Source organism: Neofelis nebulosa, chromosome 14 (genome assembly GCF_028018385.1).
Source record: "Neofelis nebulosa isolate mNeoNeb1 chromosome 14, mNeoNeb1.pri, whole genome shotgun sequence".
NCBI lineage: Eukaryota > Metazoa > Chordata > Mammalia > Carnivora > Felidae > Neofelis > Neofelis nebulosa.
In genome coordinates this window covers 3,431,370-3,446,040 of record NC_080795.1, presented here as the reverse complement: position 1 = coordinate 3,446,040, position 14,671 = coordinate 3,431,370, and the positions used below count along the sequence as shown (strand labels likewise).

The window sequence follows — 14,671 nt, the reverse complement described above, 5'->3', positions numbered from 1 at the left end:
AGTGATAAATCATCAATACTTGTGGTGTGAATCTGTATGTATATTTTAGTGCCTTGAGTAACCACTCAGAAAACTATACCAAATGATACACTCAAAAGCAATGTAAATAAATGAAGATATAATCCTGAAATTTGTGAGTATAGCTAAAGCAGACTTTGATGGAAACGTGCACTGCTGACTACATATATTAGCAAAGAAAGTCTGAAAAATTAATGATCAAACCGAAGGTTGCCAAGCTATGGCCTATAGATCAAATGTAGCCTGCCACCTTTTTTTATAAATAAAGTTTTATTGGAATCCAGCCATACCCATTCATTTATATAATGTCTGTGGCTGTTTTCATGAAACAAAGGCAGAATTCAATAATTGTGCCAGAGATATTAAGGCCTTTCAAGGCCTAAAATATTTACTACACCACTTGTTACAGAGAAGTTTCTGGACCCCTAGAACATCCAACTCAAGAAACTAGAAGAACAAAAAGTCAAGCCTAAGAACTTATGGAATGAAAGCAATCAAGAAAGAAGCAGAAACTCATTATTTATAATACATACACATAATGAAGAGCTTCAACAAAACCCCAGATTAGGCTTTTGAAAAAATAAATGAATAAAAGTTACAACCCCATGGCAAAAACGACCAAGACAAAAAGAGAGAAACATATTCAATAATAAAAAGGACATCACTTAGGGTCTATGCTTATTTGAAAAGATAATAATATGAGAATATTATCAAGTACACGAAGATAAATCTTGCTATCTAAAAGAACTATACAATTTCTTTGAAAAAAATAACATTAAAACTAAGATAAATAAACAAAACCCAATAAAACCGTATCTATTAAGGACACTGAATCCATTATAGCAAGTTAGTAGCAGAGTCAGGGCATTAACTGGATGTCTTTTATCATCAGATTCATAAATGTTTGAGTTACACTATTGGTTTTTTTTTTTTTTTTTTAGTCTTCTTGCTACCATTAGAAATGTGCTGCGAATAAAAATCGTAAGCCATATGATGTTAAAAGTTTGGTTGCAGGCCTCTTTTCAGTGAACAGAAAATCAGAACTCACTGGTGTGAACTCACCGACTCAAGTCTGTCCCAGGCACATACTGAGAGAAACGTGAATGAAGCAGTGGGATCAGCCTAAGGTCACACCATCGTTTTTCCCATCTCAAGCCTGGAGATGTTGGCCAGGAAGAACATGACAACGTGTCCTGAAAGAATACAAACAATCAGTACTGGTTTTTTCTTTTTTTCTTTTTTTTTTTCATTTCTGTGTTTTGAGTTCCTATGTTATGAACACTTTCCATTTGATGGATCGTTTTTTCCCCCTAAATAATCAAAAGACATTTATAGAATGCCTCAGAAAGGAATCCGTATTCATGACCAATAAATTTGTATTTTCAACTTCCTTATTAATGGAACCATATAAGAAAATGAGGAGGGAATAATGCGGATGAAGAATGGCAGGGAAAGCCTATGAAAAAATGGAGTGGGGAGAAGGGAGAAAAAAATAAAAGGGTGACAGAACTGAATTCATTCAGGAATGGAAATATGGGACAAGTTACAAGGAAGTAATGAGTGACAAATATAAGAATAAGTTGTCGTTCATTCAATTACCCAATAAATTGTATGTTCTTATATTGTTTTAAAGTGATGTTAAATCAACCACTGCTGGTTTAAAATTACATGTATTTTAAGTTTCATTAAAAGTCTGGGTCTTTTGGGGTTCCTGGGTGGCTCAGTCGGTTGAGTGTCTGACTTCGGCTCAGGTCATGATCTCGCGGTCCGTGAGTTCAAGCCTCACATTGGGCTCTGACAGCTCAGAGACTGTAGCCTGCTTCAGATTCTGTGTCTCCTTCTCTCTCTGCCCCTCCCCGACTCATGCTCTGTCTCTGTCTGTCTCTCTTTCTCTGTCCTCTCTCTCTGTCAAAAATAAATAAACATTAAAAATTAAAAAAAAAAGAAGTTTGGGTCTTTTTCCTTATGTATAGAAGAGACATATATTTGAATAAAATTTGGGCTTTTCACACTTGATGATGTTCCACGCTTCTTTCATTATTTCAGCTTTACTTTAAAATTTCTTCCTGGCAGCAGTACCTGGAATAATGTTGATATTTAAGTTTGCATGGATTGTAAGGGCCAAGGCATGATCTGATTTCTTTATATTCTATAGGTTCTATAATTTTTGAGTGATGATGTTAGGAAATTCTATTTTAGTCTAGATTTTGAAACTCCATTAGTCTCAATATTATCATTAACATTTTTTTAAGATATTATTTTTAAGTAATTTCTACACCCAACAGGGGGCTCAAACCCAGAACTCGGAGATCAAGAGTCCCAGGATCCCCTGACTAAGCCAGTCAGACACCTCTAACATTTTAAGGTATTAATTTCTTCAAAATTGCTTTCACTGTTTTCACTAAAGGTCACATGTTGTTTGGCATTATTATGTTAATGCACCCACTGTGCCAGTAAATATCTACTAAATCCTTCCAGTTGTTGAGGACACTGGGTAGGAAGGCAAGAGCAGCCTTGCTAAGACCATCCAGTGAGGGGCTCCCTACTGGTGATTGGTCTCCAAGACACCTAGGTTTTAATGCTTATCTTGTGACTGCAAAGGCACAAACGTAGGTTTCATGTTAATCCTGCTTCTGGCCTTGATGTCTCATGTTATAGATGGTCACCACGTGAAATGAGGTCAGTTAGGTGGCAGTATACAACAGGGTGACAAAGGCTCAGGCTCTGAATCAGAATCAGATCACCTGGGTTCCAAAATGCCAATTTCCCAACTGACGAGTCCTTTAACCTAGGAGCAATTTATTTAAATGATCTGTGTTTTATTGTGCCTATCTCCAATGATAAGCTTATTAAAAGTCTCCTCTTACAAAAGAAAAACCTAAAGCTTTTTTAAGGCCCATTAAATTATTGCTTCCCCACCTTTTCTGCATGAAGGCACTCGAAGAAATAATGATCCTGAGTAACATACTAGGGTACGTAGACTAGGTTTCTGTGGTCAGAGCAGACCATAGGGAATGAGAGTGTCCCAGGGTCTACCAATGACTATTAAGCACATATCAGAGTATGTCTGGAACCCACTCACAGGACCCCGTGCACATGGGGCTCTCCTGAGAAATTTTACAGTAAATAATTGACCCAAGTCAGCCAGGTTGCAAATGACAGTGCTAGGCAGATCCATTCGGATCTACATCTTTAAGATTCTAGGGCCATCACATCTCTCATCGCACAACATTTACCAGTCATACTTGCAAGTGAAACTATGCAAAGAATAATTAGGATTTTTGTCATGATTATTTCACTCTTTGGCTACATGATTCTAGGCAAATTATTTAAAGATGATGGTTCCTCTTCTTTCTTGAAAAGTACAAATAGTTCCCCTCACTTTATATGTTCCTCAAACAAATGACATAGAAACCGTAACAGAACATAATGACTGAAGCGATGGATTATTGAGGACAATGGTAATCACCAACACACGAGTATGGGAAGTTTTACAAATCATGTTTTATATGACTTCATAGTCTTCTATGAACATATGAAATGAAATATTTCAAGTGTGAAAATACGTGTGAAATTTGACACGTCTTTGATGTAGCACTGCACCTTGATACTTTCATGAACAAAGTTGTCATTGTCACTTTCTTTTATATTGCCTCCTTATAAAAAATATGAAATAAGTCAGTCCCACTTCAGCTACTGAAACTTTCAGTTTTAATTTCATTTTATAGATCTTTTATTTATAATGGAATATACAGTGCTCTTTGAAGATTATTTATCTTTATTTAATTGTGAAAGTTGAATAAAATTTTCTTTCTAGTTTTTTCTTTAACAGTAGTCTTAGGGTTGTTTTTAATTACATATGAGCTAGAACCAACATTTTTTTTAATTTCAAGGATCACCACTACTTTTCAGGAGCTTTGTTCTTCAATGTCAAGAATGTTGTTTCTTAGAATATTAATAATGTGAATGGAAAAATAATATTTAGATATTCTTTGCTTTAAAATAGATTCTTTTCCCCAAAGTTAACACATTTTAAAGTATATTGCCATGCAATTGCCACTCCAGAATAGCATCATACCAAAATAGAATCGAATACAGAGCAAAATGCTGATCTGGATTTTGTTAAGGACTTGGCGTAAAAAAATATTCATTAAAGGTATACACTTATGAAAAACATTTCTCAGAATTTGGTTAGCTAATTATCTGAATTTAAGTCTTCTGGTGGACGCAAAACAAATTCTTTTTTTTTTTTTCATATTGGCTGGCAAACCAAAGGACTCTTTTATCCCCTAAAATTGGTGACCTGGGGTCCTTAGAAGGACTAGACTATATTTTTAGTAAGAAGATGGGGTAATGTTAAAATATTTTCCCATATGCTTAAAATGCTGTTTCAGAAAACAGAATTCATGCCTACTTACTCAAAATTTGCTTCAGAGAATAATTAAGGCATAGAAATTAAAACAATGGGTTGCCTCGTCCAGGATAGACTTAAAGATTTAGACACATCAGAGAATTGAATGTTTCCCTTCAGGAGACTATTTATAACGTGCACACATTCTGTGGAAAATATGTCTCATAGTACATACTTCCTTCCCAGTTCTCACTGTTCATTTATTTACTGATGGGTCAGAAGAAAGCATGCCTTTGAGTGCTCCTAATTTTATAAATCTTTGAGAAGCAATATCCTGTACTCTCCACACCTTATAGAAGAGAAACACAGGATAGCACCCGGCTGGGTAAGTCGGTATGATCTGATCGGGCCTGAACCCTTATTCCATGATAGGCATCAGAACAAAATTTGGTTTGTGGTCCCTCAATGTTTGTTGAGCTCAATTAAGTCCGATATTCAAAGTCTCTAGCAGCCCTTCTCTCTGATATCAGAAGGCTATATCCGTTGTTCTTTTTCTGCTTCTATCGTAGTTAATTTTATGCATTTGTCTATAGATCTGAATTTTAAACTTTCTGGGTCAGGAAACACAATTAACTTCTCCCCATGGTACCCAGAAAAGTGTTTCCAAAAAGTAGGTTCTCAGCAAAAATTCATTTAATTGAAACACATTGATTTTTTTTTTAATTTAATGCACTCTATGTCAATTTACATATGTCTGGATCTTTATTCTCTAAAATCATGGTAAGTATCATGAATTCGCTTGCACTTAAAGATCTTCAGGGATGCCAAAATAATGTCCGACCCTAATGCTAAAAGCCAAACAAAAGGCCTCTTGAAAATGGAAAGACATAATCCCTGTAAGGAAAATTTATGACAATGTTTTTTTTATTTTATATAGCTGCATTTACCTGGAACAGTCATGTTATAGAATTACTGAGTGATTTTCTTGTTTTAATTATGCCTTTCTAAGGGAGGACATAATAGCAAGCAACACCATACAGGCACAGTTCATGAAATCAATTTCATACATGTTTTAATGTATGTCAGTGGGATAAGTTAAAACCTGACTGATTCTTACCTATAGCCCACCCATGGTGACTTCTCTATTTCTCATTATCATAAAGGAATCCAAGGGTACAAGGACAAGAATTAGAGTAAAAATATGACTAAACAGCTTCCTCCACTCTGAAGTCAAGGAGCTCTTCCTTCGTGTCTGAGGAGCAGAGCTAAGATGGGGACTTTGGGTCAATGAGATGAGAAGGGAGAGTTCGCAGGAGAAACCTGTGAGGACTGAGGGAAGCAGTGGATGAGACAGGGGGCAACTTCGCCAGAGATGGAAACTCCTGAAGAGAGGCCTCATGTTGTAGGCTGCAGCCATCCCCCGGGAGTGGTGATTCCAGATTCCTAGGCAGAGGGTCCTTACAAGAGAGGTCAGCAGTGAATGGGGCAGTTTGGGGGGCAGGTAACCAGCACTCACAGCAGCTGGGGGTAGTAGGTGCACCAGCCCAGTAAAGGGGACTGGAAGGGCATCAGAAGCACCAAGAGCATCTAGATCGTAAGGAAAGAAGGTGAGCGGTTCCAGAGGTAAGACGTGAAGATTTGTTTGGAGACTGGAAGTCAACTAATTGAGAAGTGTGGTAATGGTGGCACAGAATGTATTTATTTATTTACTCATTAGGAAATCAATGTCGAAACTACTCAGATCTTGCCACCTTCTGAAGATCAGTGTTTTAAATGTCATCTATAATGTGACAATTATTTCGCTGGTAACAAAAATAAGAGACGAGATCGGATTAAATACACCCAGATGTGCTTGGTTGATGCAGGTAGAGGTAACCCTTGGTCTTGACAAGGGTTCCTCTTTGGGAGCAAAGAAATAATAAAACTATAAAAGGACTCGAGTACCTAAGGCACGCAGGTAAAGAACAGTAGTGATGCAGTGAGGTACAATGGAGGTTGGAGATGCTCAAAAGGAATAAAATGCCACAATTAGGGCAAGAATTTCAAGTGGAAGACGAATCATCCAAGTCAGAAGCTACAGGTGTTTTATAACCTAATATGCAGAATAGAAAAATAAATTCCTGCTTAATATCTGCTCTGCTGCTCTTCATGTTTGTGATCCCGGCGGAAAGTTCGACTCGCACGTAACCTGAGAAAACTGCTTTGACTTGAAGATGTGTGAACGTTTTGAAGGGTGAAATATAAGGAGTTCAAACATGTTTATTAAAAAACAAAACAAAACAAAAACAAACAAAAAAACTTGCTTGCTCCAAACTACAAGTGGAAAAGGAAATTTAACGTTTTATTAAATGTATATAAAACAAACATGCCAATTTTATCAGTGATTAAATACATGTGTAGTTTAACATTCATTATGTTTTAATATGATGTCAGATCTTTCTCGCTTTGTGTTAATTTCCTGGTATGCCGGCAGATCGTTAAGAAATCTTACCAAAAGGAAAATTAAACAGCTACTTTCAGCTAAATGATTTCAAGGGAAAAATGATAAAAATCATGTCAAATCATTTATAGCATGAAATTACATATAATATGCACTATGATAAAATGATTACATGATGTTACGTGATCTCACGAAGTTAGTCTCATTAGCTTGCAAAAGGCTTAATGCAGACCTAAGAGGAGAAAAATGACATTAAAAAATAATTGACTGAGGCACGTGGGTAGCTCAGTCGGTTAAGCCTCCTACTTCAGCTCAGGTCATGATCTCATGGTTCATGAGTTCAAGCCCCAAGTCAGGCTCTGTGCTGACAGCCTGGAGCCTGGAGCCTGCTTCAGATCCTGTGTCTCCCTTTCTTTCTTCTCCTCCCCGGCTTGTGCTCTGTCTCTCTCTCTCTCTTAAAAACAAAACAAAACAAAACAAAAACAAAAACAAAAACAAAAAACAAAAGCATCAAGAAATTTTTAAAAATTAATAATTGACCTATTTATTTTTTCCTGGTTTATCCTAATTCTTTGAAGTTTACTTATTTATTTTGAGAGAGAAAGAGCACACAAGCAAAGAAGGGTCAGAGACAGAGACGAGAGAGAGATTCCCAAGCAGGCTCCACACTGCCAGCACAGAGCTGCAGGGCTCGAACTCACTGCGAGATTTGTGAGGTGGACCAAGAGTCGGACACTAAACCGACTGAGTCACCCAGATGTCCCCTAGTTTATCCTGATTCTTAAAGGATGAAGCAAACAAGGACTTCAACTATATCAGAGCAATGAGATTCAATAGCAGTTTTTGGAAAATAGGAAAATAGGAACACACACACACACACACACACACACACACACACACATATTTTCCGCCTTTCTTTGTGTTATCTCCTTATTAGTCTGAATATGCCTTGGCCATCTTACTGTATTGTTGGGATGATAGTTGAGATGCAACCCACTGTCACAAAGAGGAGAGGAGGTACCACTGCTCTGGTCACTTGGAGCACCTGCAGGAAAAAAAAATCACAACACCCCACTGGTCAGAACACCAAAATATGCTAGACTGCATTCTACATTGTATGTTTCCAGATCCTCGATAATACCATGAAATCAGTTACTAAAATATATTTTTACCTCACTTCTATGAAAGACACAGTTTTGCAAGTAGGCTAAGTGACTAAAATGGGACCCTGAAGGATACCCATGTGTTTATCTTTGATTTCAGAAATGATGCGAAGCTTTATTAATAAAAGCACACAACCTTGTAGAACTGCTATTGAATTCCATTTTCCCAAGTGACCTATGCTTATGACCCATACTTACAATTGTGCAGAATTTGGTTCATCTACAAAGTTCTATTCACTGTCACGTTTCAACCTACTTTCAAATCATATTGGTAGTTACCACCATTTTCCATGATGCAAATAAAGTTTGCATGGGCTCTTTCTTTATAAATGTTCTTGGCATATGCTATAATTGGAAGTACCTTCACTGATGCTATCTAAATTGGTGAAATTGAAACTAAAGAGCTTCATATCAGATTCTCACGAGAAACCTAAGTATGAGTAATGGGTGTCTTAAACTCAGCTTTCACAATGCAGTAATTTTTACAGTCAGGATTGAATACGTATTTCTTGATTTTTGATGAATTACATTATTTGAAAACATTACACATTTTGAAGGTGCAAATGTTGATAAATATGTACTATTGATATAATTGACTCCCAATTTTTATTTAAATCTTATACTTAAATTCAAACATGAGAGGTCCTAGGTGACACTCCTAACATTGACTAATGTGTTGAAAAAGGAAGTGATTTTGTTTTCCATTTTTATCACTCTAAAGTTCCATAGCTTTCCTGGTGCTAAGAAGAGGATCACAGGCTTTTCTCCAAACCAGCATGAATATAGTTTTTCTACTTTTTAAATCTTAAGGATTTCATACTTTGTTTTAGCTAATTTTTCTTTTGATGTTTATCTGCATTTTCTTTTATGAGACACTATTCTAATGCATAAACATATTACTTTCAAATTTATATCCATTTTGAGCAGAATAAAATTATATGTCAAATTCTGTGACAGATCTAAAGCAGTCTTGTCAGTGATATTCCAAGATTTAAACGAATGCACAAAAGAAAGGTACAAAGTTAATGATCTATGCTTTCACCTTAAGAAGTTAGGTATGAAAGAGAAAATAAATCAAAGTAAATAGAAGATAGAAAACAATAAAAGTGAAGTGGAAAATAATAAGATTGAAACAAAAGAATGGACAAAATTAACCAAGACAAAAATGGGTTTTTTTGGAGAGATTAATAAAACCCATAGCAAAAGTGATGGAACAAAAGAATGAGAAAATACAAGTTATTGATATCAGGAACAAAAGAGGTAGTATTATTGCAAGTCAAGCAAGTCAACAAATCTTAAAAGGAATAATAAAATGATATGACGAATAACTTCATGCAATTAAATTCATAACTTAGTTAAAATGGCAAAAAAAAAAAATCTTGAAAAACATTTTACCAAAGCTTACAAAGGAAGAAAAGAGTATCAGAAAAAGTCCTATAAGCACTTAAGAGATTAATTCAGACAAAATAAAAACTATAATTCTAGGCTCAGATTGCTTCTTTGGTGAGTTTACTAAATGATTTAAGAAAAATATACTATTACTGTTAAGCAAATTCTTTGTGGAAATAAAGAGGAGTTACCACTGCACAACGTACATGAAAACATTAAAAACCCTGCCACCAAAATCCCACTAAAACATTAACAAGATGTATATATGGATATCCCTCATGAACATTTGTTTTCAAAAAAGTCTTAATATATTAGCAAATTGAAACCAGCAATAATTTTTTTTTTATCACCATGTAGTGTTTATCCTGGGAATACAAGCTCAATTTGGCATTCCAAATAAATATTCAAAAATACACCATATCAATCTTGGAACACGGTGAAGAAGTGAGGGGACCCGCAGTTCCCTCCTCTCTCAATCAAAGTACTGTTGAAGCTAAAGGACTTTTAACTCTGAGAGTTGGGGAGGAAAAGACAGTCTCACGTCCAGAGACCCACCAGGACAACCTGACGGGCCACAGGTGCATGACTGAGAACTGCGGGAGACAAAACGAATGGAGGAGAGGGATCCTCTTCTGCGGAGCGACAAAGGGAAGAGAAAGAGCGGCTGGGGAAGCACAGGACTGTATCTGGGTGAGAGAAAAACCACCGACCCGGCGACAAAGACCCAATCCCTGACTGCGGGGCCTTTTCTGGACTGGGGCCGACTGTCCTGTTCTCCCACAAGGGGAGGAAAGGAGCCAGCCCGGGCTTGGTGTCTAGGTCAGGAGCACCGTCTGCAGTGGGAGACAGTGGTCCCCTCCCTGGAGTGCTGTGGGACAGGACAAAGCCTGCCTGCAATAGTGGGCAACATGGACAGGTGTTTCCCCAGTACTAGGGGGTGGACTGGGGGTGGGGGGCGCAGAGCCCAGAGTTTAAATCCCAGCTGAGCGCTGGGCATGGGAGTCGGCGGAGCAGGACAAACCCCGTCATTTGCATCCACACCGCAGTGAAGATGGGTCGAACACAGTAGTTTGGGACACGCTATCCATGGAGAAGGTCCTGGGGACAGACAGGGGGCCCACAGTGCAGGCGGACCCGCCCACACCAAACCACGCCCCCTGGCGCTGGGTAACTGCCCATCTCCTAGAGCGGGATTGACAGGGAGGAACCAGACAGCCCCTCCTCCAGACCAGCGCTGCTGCTTTGCCTGATTTAATTCTCAGACAATTCTTATTGTGTAGATACATTCTTCCTACCTTTTCTCCTTCTTATCTCGTCCCTCCTCTAGTCTAGTTACTCTGGTTGTTGGTTGCTAGTTTGTTTAAGCAGACATATTTAATCCATTCTCTTGATACATGTTCTACACCTCCTTCTTTATTCTCCTTCTCTCTCTTGGGGTTATGCCTTAAAGTTTCTCTGTCTAGATAAATTATTTTATTTTTCTTTTTCCCTGCATCCTCCTTTATTTTCCTTTCTCTCTCTCTGGATTAAGCCATATAGTTTCTCTGGTCCTCTTTTACTCTTTCTTTTCCCCGTCCCTGTCATGTCTCTCTTTGTATGGGATAAGGCCTCTTCCTTATCTGCCTCCACCTGTTGTTTACTTGTAGCTGGTGTTCCTGGTTTTTGTTTTTGGGATTTTTGATTGTTTGTGTGTGTTTGAGTGTTTTTGCTTTCTGTTTGTTTTTGTTTCTTTGTTTTAATTTCCAGGGCTACTTCAAGAACAAATCAAAGCACACTTATTGGAGGGTTCAAAACATCACTACGAGTAGGGAGATAAAGCAACCGGAGTCACAACAACAGAGAACAAGTAACACTCTCCAAATACACCTCCTGAAGGGCCAGGCCCTGGACAGTGTATGATCCCTCTTTAATATAGTAGTGTTTGCAGGAACAGGACACATAACAAGCTTTCAAAACACATAAGGGACAGAAAAGTAGCCAAAATGATGAAACGGAAGAATTCCCCTCAAAAGAAATTCCAGGAAGAAATGACAGCTAAAGAATTGATCAAAAAAGATATAAACAATATAACTGGACAAGAATTTAGAATAATAGTCATAAGATTAATTGCTGAAGTTGAAAAACAGCCTAGAAGACAGCAGAGAATCTATCATGCAGAAATCAAGGAACTAAAAAATAGTCATGATGAATTAAAAATTGCTGTAAACGAGGTGCAAAATAAACTAGAAGTGGTGACAGCCAGAATTGAAGAGGCAGGGGGAGAATAGGTGAAATAGAAGATAAAATCATGGAAAAAGATGAAGCTGAGAAAAAGAAAAATTCTGGATCACAAGGGGAGAATTAGAGAACTAAGTGACTCAATGAAATGGAACAATATCTGTATCATAGGAGTTACAGAAGAAGAAGAGAGACAGAAAGGGGCCAAAGGTGCACTTGAACAAATCGTAGCTGAGAACTTCCTCAATTTGGGGAAGGAAACAGACATTGAAATCCAGGAGGCACAGGGAACTCCCTTCAGACATAACTTGAATCGATCATCTGCATGACATATCGTAGTGAAACTGGCAAAATACAAAGATAAAGAGAGAATTCTGAAAGCAACTAAGGACAAATGGGCCTTAACCTACACATAAGGTAGACACATAAGGGTAGTAGTTTCAATCTATCTACTGAAACATGGCAGACCAGAAAGGAGTGGCAATAAATCTTCAATGTAACGAACAGGAAAAAATATGCAGCCAAGTCTGTCATTCAGAATAGAAGGACAGATAAAGGTTTTCCCAAACAAACAAAAACTGAAGTAATTCATCACCACTAAAACAGCCCTACAAGAGATCCTAAGGGGGACTCTGTGAGTGAAATGTTGCAAAGACCACAAAGGACCAGAGACAACACTACAAGCATGAAACCTACAGACATCACAATGACTCTAAAACCATGTCTTTTAATAACAACACTGAATATAAATGGACAAAATGCTCCAATCAAAAGACACAGGGTATCAGAATGGATAAACAACAACAAAAACAAGACCCATCTATTTGCTGTCTACAAGAGACTCATTGTAGACCTGAGGACACCTTCAGATTGCAAGTGAGGGGATGGAGAACTACCTATTATGCTACGGGAAGTGAAAAGAAAGCTGCAGTAGCCATACTTATATCAGACAAACTAGATTTTAAACTAAAGACTGTAACAAGAGATGAAGAAGGGCATTATATAATAATTACAGTGTCTATCCATCAAGAAGGGCTAACAATTATGAGTGTTTATGCACTGAATTCGAAGGCACCCAAATATATGAAACAATCACAAACCTAAGCAATCTTGTTGGTAAGAATGTGATAATTGCAGGGGACTTTAATACTCTACTTACAACAATGGGCAGATTATCTAGGCAGAAAATCAATAAAGAAACAATGGCCTCGGATAATACACTGGGCCAGATGGACTTGACAAATATATTTAGAACTCTGCATCCCAAAGCAATGGAATATACTTTCTTCTCCAGTGCACATGGAACATTCTCCAAGATAGATCATATACTGGGTCACAAAACAGCCCTCAATAAATATAAAAGAATTAAGATCATACCATGCACACTTTCAGATCACAATGCTATGAAACATGAAATCAACCACAGGAAAAAGGTTGGAAAACCTCCAAATGCATGGAGGTTAAAGAACATCCTACTAAAGAACGAATGGGTCAACCAGACAATTAAAGAAGAAATAAAAAATATATATTGAAACAAATGAAAATGAAAACACAACAATTCAAACCCTTTGGGATACAGCAAAGGCAGTTCTAAGAGGGAAATACATTGCAATCCAGGCCTATCTCAAGAAACAAGAAAAATCCCAAATACAAAATCTAACAGCACACCTAAAGGAACTAGAAGCAGAACAACAAAGAAACCTCAAAAACGGCAGAAGAAGAGATATCATAAAGATCAGAGCAGAAATAAACAATATATAATCCAAAACAAAACAAAACAAAGCCAACAGTAGAACAGATCAATGAAACCAAGAGTTGGTTTTCCGAAAAAATAAACAAAATTGATAAACCTCTAGCCAGGCTTCTCAAAAAGAAAAGAGAGAGGACCCAAATAGATAAAATCATGAATGAAAATGTATTTATCACAACCAATCCCTCAGAAATACAAGGAATTATCATAGAATACTATGAAAAATTATATGCCAACAAACAGGATAAGCTGGAAGGAACGGACAAATTCCTAGACACTCACACAATACCAAAACTCAAATGGGAAGAAATAGAACATTTGAACAGACCCATAATTAGTGAAGAAATTGAATCAGTTATCAAAAATCTCCCAACAAATCAGAGCCCTGGACCACATGGCTTCCTGGGGAATTCTACCAGACATTTAAAGCAGAGATAATACCTATCCTTCTCAAGCTATTCCAAAAAATAGAAATGGAAAGAAAACTTCCAGACTCATTCTATGAAGCCAGCATTACCTTGATTCCTAAACCAGAGAGGGACCCCACAAAAAAGGAGAACTACAGGCTAATATCCCTGATGAAATTAGATGCAAAAATTCTCAACCAGATATTAGCAAATTGAATTCAACAGCATATGAAAAGAATTATTCACCATGATCAAGTGGGGTTCATTCCCAGGCTGCATGGCTGGTTCAATATTCTCAAACTAACCCATGTGATACATCATATTAATAGAAGAAAGGATAAGACCCATATGATCCTCTCAATAGATGAAGAAAAAGTATTGACAAAATACAGCATCCTTTCTTAAAACCCTCAAGAAAGTCAGGATAGAAAGAACATACCTAAACATCATAAAAGCCATGTCTGAAAAGCCTACTGCTAATATCATCCTCAATGGGGAAAAACTCAGAGCTTTCCCCCTGAGGTCAGGAACACGACAGGGATGTCCACTCTCACTGCTGTTGTTTAACATAGTGTTGGAAGTCTTAGCATCAGCAATCAGACAACAAAGTGAAATCAAAGGCATCAAAATTGGAAAAGAAGAAGCCAAACTTTCAGTTTCACAGGTGACATGATACTCTACATGAAAACCCAAAAGATTCCACCAAAAGACTCCAGGAACCGATACATGAATTCAGCAAAACTGAAGGATACAAAATTAATGTACAGAAATTAATGTACAATAAAATTGCATTTTATACATTAATAATGAAGCAACAAAAGGGAAATAAAGAAACTGGTCCCATTTACAATTGCACCAAGAACGATAAAATACCTATGAATAAACCTAACCAAAGATGTAAAAGATCTGTATGCTGAAAACTATAGAAAGCTTATG

The 14,671-nt window shown here is 37.3% G+C and overlaps 1 protein-coding gene across 5 annotated transcripts in view; it reads right to left on the bottom strand.

Moving 5' to 3' along the window:
* SNTG1 (syntrophin gamma 1) overlaps positions 1-14,671 on the bottom strand; it is a 900,934-nt gene that overhangs the window by 199,569 nt on the left and 686,694 nt on the right. For all 5 annotated transcript variants that reach the window (XM_058699165.1, XM_058699168.1, XM_058699169.1 and 2 more), the window contains 2 exons: positions 7,772-7,854; positions 1,081-1,211 (listed from right to left, as the gene is read on the bottom strand). In XM_058699165.1, the coding sequence (XP_058555148.1) occupies positions 1,081-1,211; positions 7,772-7,854 (214 nt within the window). The remainder of the gene's footprint in view (positions 1-1,080; positions 1,212-7,771; positions 7,855-14,671) is intronic.